This window comes from Osmerus eperlanus, chromosome 1 (genome assembly GCF_963692335.1).
Source record: "Osmerus eperlanus chromosome 1, fOsmEpe2.1, whole genome shotgun sequence".
NCBI classification, from domain to species: domain Eukaryota; kingdom Metazoa; phylum Chordata; class Actinopteri; order Osmeriformes; family Osmeridae; genus Osmerus; species Osmerus eperlanus.
Genome location: NC_085018.1, coordinates 3,613,202 through 3,621,027, shown reverse-complemented (window position 1 = coordinate 3,621,027; position 7,826 = coordinate 3,613,202). Strand labels below are relative to the sequence as shown.

The following is a 7,826-nucleotide window of genomic DNA, read 5'->3' as shown; positions in this document are numbered from 1 at the left end:
TATAACTTAATACACATAATATTTCCTTACATGACATATCATGTGGTCAGCCTGTTTGTATTCTAGAAAAGGTCATACCTGACAGTATCGTAACTCATTGAACCCTGTTCCCTGAAACAAGTAAGGCCCTTATGTGGACTGGGGTGAGCTCCACAGCATGACCTCTTGGCTTAGAAGGAGAAAAACCTCTTTCTCACAGAAATTCTGCATATCAATAATATGAAGTAATAATGTTCATATTTTACAACAGATGTCAGCAGCAGCATCAATGGAAAATTCATTAGAGAGAGACATGTCATTTCAGGTAAACTCAAATTAATGTTGTGTCATCATTGGCCGCGTTTCCCAGATTCGTTAAGAAGCTCTTAACGCTAAGAGCTTCTTAGGAGCGCTGTAAGAGCGTTCTAGAGCGCTCTTAGAACACTCCTAAGAAGCTCTTAGTGTTAAGAGCTTCTTAACGAATCTGGGAAACGCGGCCATTAACTGTTATTGTCTTACTTAGTTAATTTAATGAAATGAAAATGGAAGAAATTGTTTATATTCTTCTTATAGCTGGAGACGTTGGACCCACTAGAGTGGCAGAATGCAGGAACGCCTGATGTGAGATATTTACGTGGCGTATGTTATAATGAACAACAGAAAGCAGGCACTCTGGATTGTTTTAAGTTTAAGAACATCTTTATAATTGTAATCCATTGAAGGGTTATATATGATAAATTCTGTAAACTTAAAGTACCTTGGCTTGTTTGCATTTTCATAGATTTTCGTATATTTATGTACAGTTTGTATCAACAAAACTTTTTTTGTAGGTGTTTTACAAAATTCCAACAAGCTCAGCAGTGGATGCTTCTCAAATTGTAGACAGGTACTTGCTGTTATTGATAAAGATATTACATAATGTATTTGTAAATGTATTTATTTGTGCCTGAATTTAAATCACCTCCTTATTTTGTGAGCTCCTCGGCACTGCTTACTAGTCAGCATAAAACACATGGCATTGGGTCTCATGTTATACTACCCTATAATACTTTGCTTGTATTACACTTGTGTAATTGTGGGTTAGAATGCCCCAGGTTTATTATAATTGTGTATTAGGGTGAGTGAGGGTTAATTTGAGTTATTTTACACATTTGTAGAAATGACTTCATGCTGGCTGAAAACAATGACGATAATGACAGCAGTGATCATGACAGCAGTGGTCATGACACGAATGACGAAAATAATTTCACCACAGTAAGTCTGCTTCATGCTATGGTAGGTTGGTCTTTTAATGAATAATAATCCTAAACCCCTCAGTGTAGCGGTCTAAGTCACTTGCTAAAACTGTTGTAGCACACGGTTCCCAAGCCTTTTTTTAAATCATAGTCACAGAGAAACTTTGATCAATCCTGGAGAATTTGTCAGGGTGTTGGACGTGGTTACCATGCACCTCCTAGCATGAAGCTGCGAGAGTTATATTCTCTAACAAAAGGTTCTGTAGTTGGTCTGCAAAGTTACACCCAAAACATTATCTAAACAGTGCACTGCTGAACTTGCGTGAATGAATAGAGCCTAAATCAGTTTTTCTATTGTGGTACTGTCCCTTCAACTCTTAGCTGTGATATTAGAATACAGGTGTGCTGGACCCCAAACACATTTGTAGCAAGGAAAGAATATTTAGGAAATGTTTCAAAAGGTCACCCATCAGCTCTGTTTTTAATTAATCATTTTATTTTCATATATTTCCTCAAGGATGAAGATCTTAATCTTGCCACAGTCCTCAAATGTTTCCAGAAACAACACTTCTGCCAAGATGAAGAGGACAGCCAAAGCAGCTCTTCCGACTCTGGCAATGAACTCCATGTTATTGTCCATAGGAGGAAAGTCCTATACAGTGCTTTTAAAGCAATGTCATCACCATCATTCTGCTGGAAGAAATCTCCAAAGGTGGAATTTGTTGGGGAGGAAGGAGCAGATTACGGGGGGCCACAGAGAGAGTTTTTCCGGTGGGTGATAAGTAATGCAATGATATTAAGAATTATATTATATTTTTATTCCATTGTTTTCCCCTCCCAACTTGGTCATGTCAATCTCACTACTGACCTTGACTTGGCAACTCTAAAATTAAATAGTCTGAAGGCCAGAGAATCTTTTTTTTGTAACTCATTATTGATGCTTTGTGAAATTGTATTTTCTCTGTCAAAGACTCTTGATGCAGGATGTGCAACAGTCCGGTGTGTTTGAGGGTCCATCTAAGGAGCTACTGTTCACCTACCATCAGGGCCAGGAAGAAAAGTACCTAAAGGTTGGAAAATGCGTTGGCTGGTCGATCGTCCATGGGGGACCGGGATTAAGAGCCCTCGACAAAACACTGTTCGCTTGCATGTGTGGCCACAACCCATCCTTTAGAGATTTCCGTTGGCAAAATCTTGATGAAGATGTACAGAGTAAAATCAAGAAGGTATGAGCAAGCAGTATAACATTTGATTGACACTGAACTAACACAGTAGTGTAAAACTAAGAGGTTGATCTGTGTCTTCTAATTGAGAATTGCATTAAAAACTTGAGTATATTTGTCTTTGTCAGATTCTCAACTGCAAAGATGAAAATGAGTTTGCTGCATTGCTCCAGCCCGAAGTTCTAGGCAACTGGTTAGCTGAGTGTGGCATATACATGTCAAAGAGAGAGGAGATCCCTAATATAATTGCATACATATGCAAACATTATGTGTTCATGAGGTAGTGACACATCATAATGACACAAATATTTTTTAGTTGATGACAACACTTTGAAGCTGACTTTACAAACATGTATGCAATCATCTCTGGAGGTTTAGAAATAATACTGTACTGTAACTATGTCTGATATTGCCCTTGTTAAGTAATTACATCTATTGACAGAGTTGCAAACATCATCAAACAATTCACTGATGGATTGAACTCATTGGGCAATTTGTGGGATGTGGTGAAAGCCAACTATGCTGCCTTCCTGCCAGTCTTCACCGACATGTCCTCCCCTCTCACTCGCCAATCCCTCAAGTCACTCTTCAGTGTCAACTACAGTACAAGGGGCACCAACCGACGAGAGCAGGAAGAGGACACCATCTTCAGCTGGGAGGTGTTTCTCAAGATGGTAGAAGGTAAGATTATTTGCTGTTGTCTTGAAACACATTGACAGTGTCAATAGAGTTTTGGATTACCCTAAATTAAATGCTAAATAGAACCTAGTAAATGTATACAAATGTTAACAACCGGTTCGGATGGTTAGATTTCTGATCCCTTCTCAACAGACAGTCAAGCAGATGTTACTTTTGAGGACATCTTCATATTCATCACCTCAGCAGACATGATTCCTCCACTTGGATTCCAGGAACAGCCAACCATTGAGTTTTATGACCAGGAACAAGGCAGGTCACGAATGCCATATGCATCCACTTGCGCACTGACCTTCTACCTTCCCAGAGGCCTTGATAGCGAATATAGAATGAAGGAAATGGTCACTTCAGCCATAAAAAACAGCTTAGGTTTTGGAAAACCTTAAGTTACTGACAAATGACATGTACCTATGCTTTGATATTCAGTTAATTTTCGTATCCCATCACTTTGATAATTGCACTTTTGTCTCCCCTGTTCATAAAACTCTGTTCTAAAACTGGTACTTTAGGAAACATTTTATCTGGCCTTTCTGGTTTTGATCTCAGTGTAGCCTGTAATTTGGCTGCTGATTTCAGACCCTTCACACGTTCAATTGTTTTTCTTAACTTTGGGTTTTATGTAATCCGTTAATGTTTGATCTTTTAATGGTATTTTCAGACTACATTGTGTACAGAGTTTATGGCATATTGATTTGACTGTAGGCTATAAAAATAAGTTCTCAAAATGATGTATTTAGGTTTGTTGAAAAGAAAGTGTTGGAATGGATGGCTTTTAAATCATCACCTATAATTTAACAGATTACATCAGTGCTACAACTTGAGCTACAAGTCTGAGCTTTTCGAGTTTCTCATGATAGGAATAATCAAATTTAAAAAAGGATAACATCTTGTCTCTCCCAAATGCAATTGTTTTTCAAACTGTCTGCACGTTGGTTAAAGGTACATTCTCCATCTGAGCCTGTTGACATGTCGATGCATACTTGAATAAACACTGTGCAACTGAGTTATTGGTTTATTTGATTGCAAAATACACCAATCATTGTAGGTACATGTAGGATTACAATTGCCATATTACAGTGCACTAGGTTCTCATTTACAGACAAAACACAACATGGTACATCATACAAAGTATTACTGCTGCTTCCCATTTCATTAATCACACTTGATATAAAGTATTCAAACATGTTGCACTCCGGGATCCCTCAGCGTGCCCGTAAACCTTTGCCACGCTGCTACTGTACACATATGAAGCCTAGTTGCTAAACTTACATTATAAAACATGGACAATTTTCCTTATCTATATAGCTCTCACAATGCTACATGTGTTTCTTTATTCCTTTGATATTTCTTTACCAGAAACATACAGACTATCGGCTACAACACTTGTCTTCCTGTGTACCTTACTGCAAGAAACTGGACGACTCGCATACATTCACTGTCCAATGCCAAATTCACTCAAAACTCTACAGCAGCTTTGATACCTCAGTTTTAAATCTGTGATCCCCGTCAAGGCATCCTGAAGAGCCTGCTCTTGTTCAGGCGTCAGAGCAACCGGAGGTGGTTCTACGATGACAGCTCGGTCTAGGTCATCATTATCAGCTTCAGCTTGCAACCGAGGTAGCTGAATATCATATCTTCCCAACATTGTTTCCAAGCTTTCCTCTGTGTACGGATCCTCCCCAAAGACTCTCTGCACAGCTGTGGCATTTTGGTGAATGTTTCCAAGCATGCCGTCCATCCAGATTTGATTGGGTGTGCAGTTGTGCTCTGTGCGTAGACTGTGACTGTTCCATGCAACTCTGAAACAATCCAAACTATTCTGGATTTCAGGCAGGTATGTCTTGTGCAGTGAAAACCTATGGATGTTGTCATTTGGATCCAAAATTAGGTCTTCCTCGAAAGAGTAAAAGAGATTATAGAAACTGTGGATGACCTGGATGAACACATCTCTCCAAAGACGTTCAATCCGCTGGTTATGAACCGATCTGCCAGTGATGTGGCTACCACGACCCTGTCCATTTAACAAAGTCATTAGCAGTGCAACCAAAGTGTTTTCACCTCCGCAATCTGACCTCACTCTTGATGGGACTCCATATTGACAAGTGGCTCTGACAAAATGTGAAAGCACAGTTATAGCAGTGTTGTTTGTACTGCATCTCAGGAACGTGATCACACGAGAACGACCATCAATTCCAGCGTGGGTCACAAATCCCCATCTAGAAGTGTTGTTACCAAAAAAGGAAAAATATATTAAATTGTACAGTCAACTTAATTTTATATGAATGTAGCTATAAATTAAAGACAGATGTGTACATGCGGGCTTAATTTATGGACTGCTATTTAAATGTTCCTGTGGTTATACTACCATAATTCTAAATCAAGTTTCTCTATACAAATCACAAGAACATGTTATGTGGTCACTAACACATTGACACTAAGATAACTGAGAATATGCACTTGAAATGTTAAACTCAATAGCGTTAACTAATCATTTGTGATTACCGTATGAGACGCATGTGGCCATCTATGTGCCATAAACTGTTTGGAAATGGCACATGATAACTGCGTCTTGCAACAACGTTGCTCCACCTCTGGGCTGCTGCAGCTGGGTCCACCCTGGTCAGCATCTCACGATGATGATGATTGAAACTGCAAAGGTAGCCCACATTACCTCAACTTTCTTACTATGATTGCCTCAATGCACTTCATTAAGACGTACAACAGAACTGAAAGCATCATTTAGGTGGGGGGAGGGAGGGTTGGGGCGTGGAGTGTTACTTGCACGGGTGTGATTGATACCGTCTGGCACTTTTGGCCTTGTTTGAACACACACTGGAGCCCCGTCTTGTAATGTTTCTAATATATATTAAAGAAACTTAATATATATTAAAGAAACTTGGGTTCATCAAAGATTTATTAACTAAGTAGCAACTAGCAAACGCGGTCAACATGTGCCTTCAGTTTGGTGTGTGTGTCTTCTACTAAAGAACCTGCTGCCATGTCGTCAAGATTGTAGGCCTGCAGATCACAGGAACATTTTTTTAAAAGCTAGTCGTTGCTGCCCTCTGGTGTTCGCAAGTAATAACACCCCCAATAGTTTCGCATTTTTCCCCCTCTCTCTCTTTTTCACTTGTGCCAGTATGCATAATAAGTATAACAAGCCGTTATACTTAAATGTGTGTTCGACTTACTAAAGTGACAAAACAATATTACGGCCCTATTTTGCGTTTGTCAACACGGGTTGCAAAATAGAAAAACCAATGGCCACAAGGTAGACGGACCATTCAGTACACGCGCAGCCATGTTAACTAGCATTGTTTAAATGATAAAACGGCTTGCCAAGATATAACATAGAACATGCAAATATAATCCCGCCCCCATTAAGGTCATTAACATACATTGTTGATATCCAAAATGCAATTCTGGATATCCAAAATTCGAATTGTTGATATCCAAAATGCAATTCTTGATATCCAAAATTCGAATTGTTGATATCCAAAATGCAATTCTTGATATCCAAAATTCGAATTGTTGATATCCAAAATGCAATTCTTGATATCCAAAATTGGAATTCTTGATATCCCAAATGCAATTCTTGATATCCAAAATTGGAATTCTTGATATCCAAAATTGAATTCTTGATATCAAAAATTCGAATTTTGGATATCAACAATTCATTGGTTAAATGATAAAACGGCTTGCCATATACAACTGCTGCTACCAAGGAAGGTTTCAATCTTACTAGACTCAGATATACTTGGGGGGGGGGGGGGGGGTAGAAGACATTTGTCAATGCCATGTAGACGTCTCTCCACAGTCTCTCAATCCTGGGAAAAAGGCAGTGTGAATGGGTCAAAAAATAACAGTTTAACACACATCAATATAAGAAAAGATTTGATAAGCACAAGATTGAACATAAAATATGGCAGAGAGCAGGCTATCTATACCTTGTTGGAGTTACTCTGAGAAACTAAGGCAGGGGGTAGTTGACCATAGCTGCTAATTGATTGTTTAGGAAAACATTTGATTTGGTATAGTTTCTGTTTATACTTAATTAGTTTAGCATTAACCTCAACTTTTTTACTTTTGATTATGACAATAGACTACGGTCTAGTTATATTACAGACGAGACAGAACGAGACAATGTTTTGGTCACTTAACCAGGATGCATTAACAATAGTTTTTTGGGGTGTGTTTGACTGCACTGACTTACACTGACTGTATGTGATTTGAAGGATGTCACCAATGCATTGCTATGCAGTCATAAATTTAAAACTGCCCTGCAAAGGTAGCTTCACAGGCGACCTTTGCAGGCGCCATAAAAAAGGGCAGTTTTAAATTTAAACATGAATGGCATGATGAAATCATTCCAACGGACACAAGCGATGGTCCAGGTAGGCTGGTGAAGCTTTCTGATATATTTAGCTACTAAGAAGCTAGCGGGGTTCTCTGCAAACTTTGCTCAGAGTACTGAGGTCTGCGCTCCGATAGATATCTATTTGCTCAGTGCGGATTGTTTTTTGAGGGAACATTGGTCATAAGTGAAAAATGTGTTGTAACCACATGTTTAGTGAGTAATATTACGTGTTACGCTCCTCCGACTTTGATGAGCTTGCACGCAGAAGGAGACACAACTACCCGTGCCTACGCACGCACTGAGGTAGAACCTGACATGTGCAGAGATCTAGGTGCA

The 7,826-nt window shown here is 39.1% G+C and overlaps 2 protein-coding genes across 2 annotated transcripts; one reads left to right on the top strand and one right to left on the bottom strand.

Moving 5' to 3' along the window:
- The first annotated feature begins 251 nt into the window (after positions 1 to 251).
- On the top strand, positions 252 to 3,739 carry LOC134006942 (G2/M phase-specific E3 ubiquitin-protein ligase-like). Its single transcript, XM_062446090.1, has 9 exons — positions 252 to 304; positions 553 to 600; positions 810 to 865; positions 1,137 to 1,233; positions 1,732 to 1,985; positions 2,185 to 2,440; positions 2,566 to 2,717; positions 2,880 to 3,118; positions 3,269 to 3,739. Exons 1-9 carry the CDS (start codon positions 269 to 271, stop codon positions 3,517 to 3,519), a joined length of 1,389 nt encoding a protein of 462 aa, XP_062302074.1. The 5' UTR covers positions 252 to 268; the 3' UTR covers positions 3,520 to 3,739.
- Positions 3,740 to 4,165: 426 nt separating this feature from the next.
- Positions 4,166 to 5,761, bottom strand: LOC134008802 (uncharacterized). The gene is made up of 3 exons (XM_062448377.1): positions 5,636 to 5,761; positions 4,490 to 5,349; positions 4,166 to 4,370 (listed from the first exon to the last, which is right to left on the bottom strand). The coding sequence occupies exons 1-2, from the start codon at positions 5,758 to 5,760 to the stop codon at positions 4,566 to 4,568; spliced, it is 909 nt and encodes a 302-aa protein (XP_062304361.1). The 5' UTR covers position 5,761; the 3' UTR covers positions 4,166 to 4,370; positions 4,490 to 4,565.
- Between the last annotated feature and the right edge of the window lie 2,065 nt (positions 5,762 to 7,826).

Bases quoted from the DNA above. Each gene is read 5' to 3' on its own strand.
- LOC134006942 (XM_062446090.1), top strand. From the start codon at position 269: ATGGAAAATTCATTAGAGAGAGACATGTCATTTCAG. The intron at 305-552 runs GTAAACTCAAAT...TTCTTCTTATAG, and splicing joins AGAGAGACATGTCATTTCAG to CTGGAGACGTTGGACCCACT. The intron at 3,119-3,268 runs GTAAGATTATTT...CCTTCTCAACAG, and splicing joins GTTTCTCAAGATGGTAGAAG to ACAGTCAAGCAGATGTTACT.
- LOC134008802 (XM_062448377.1), bottom strand. From the start codon at position 5,760: ATGCTGACCAGGGTGGACCCAGCTGCAGCAGCCCAGAGGTGGAGCAAC. The intron at 5,350-5,635 runs GTAATCACAAAT...CAACACTTCTAG, and splicing joins GGCCACATGCGTCTCATACG to ATGGGGATTTGTGACCCACG.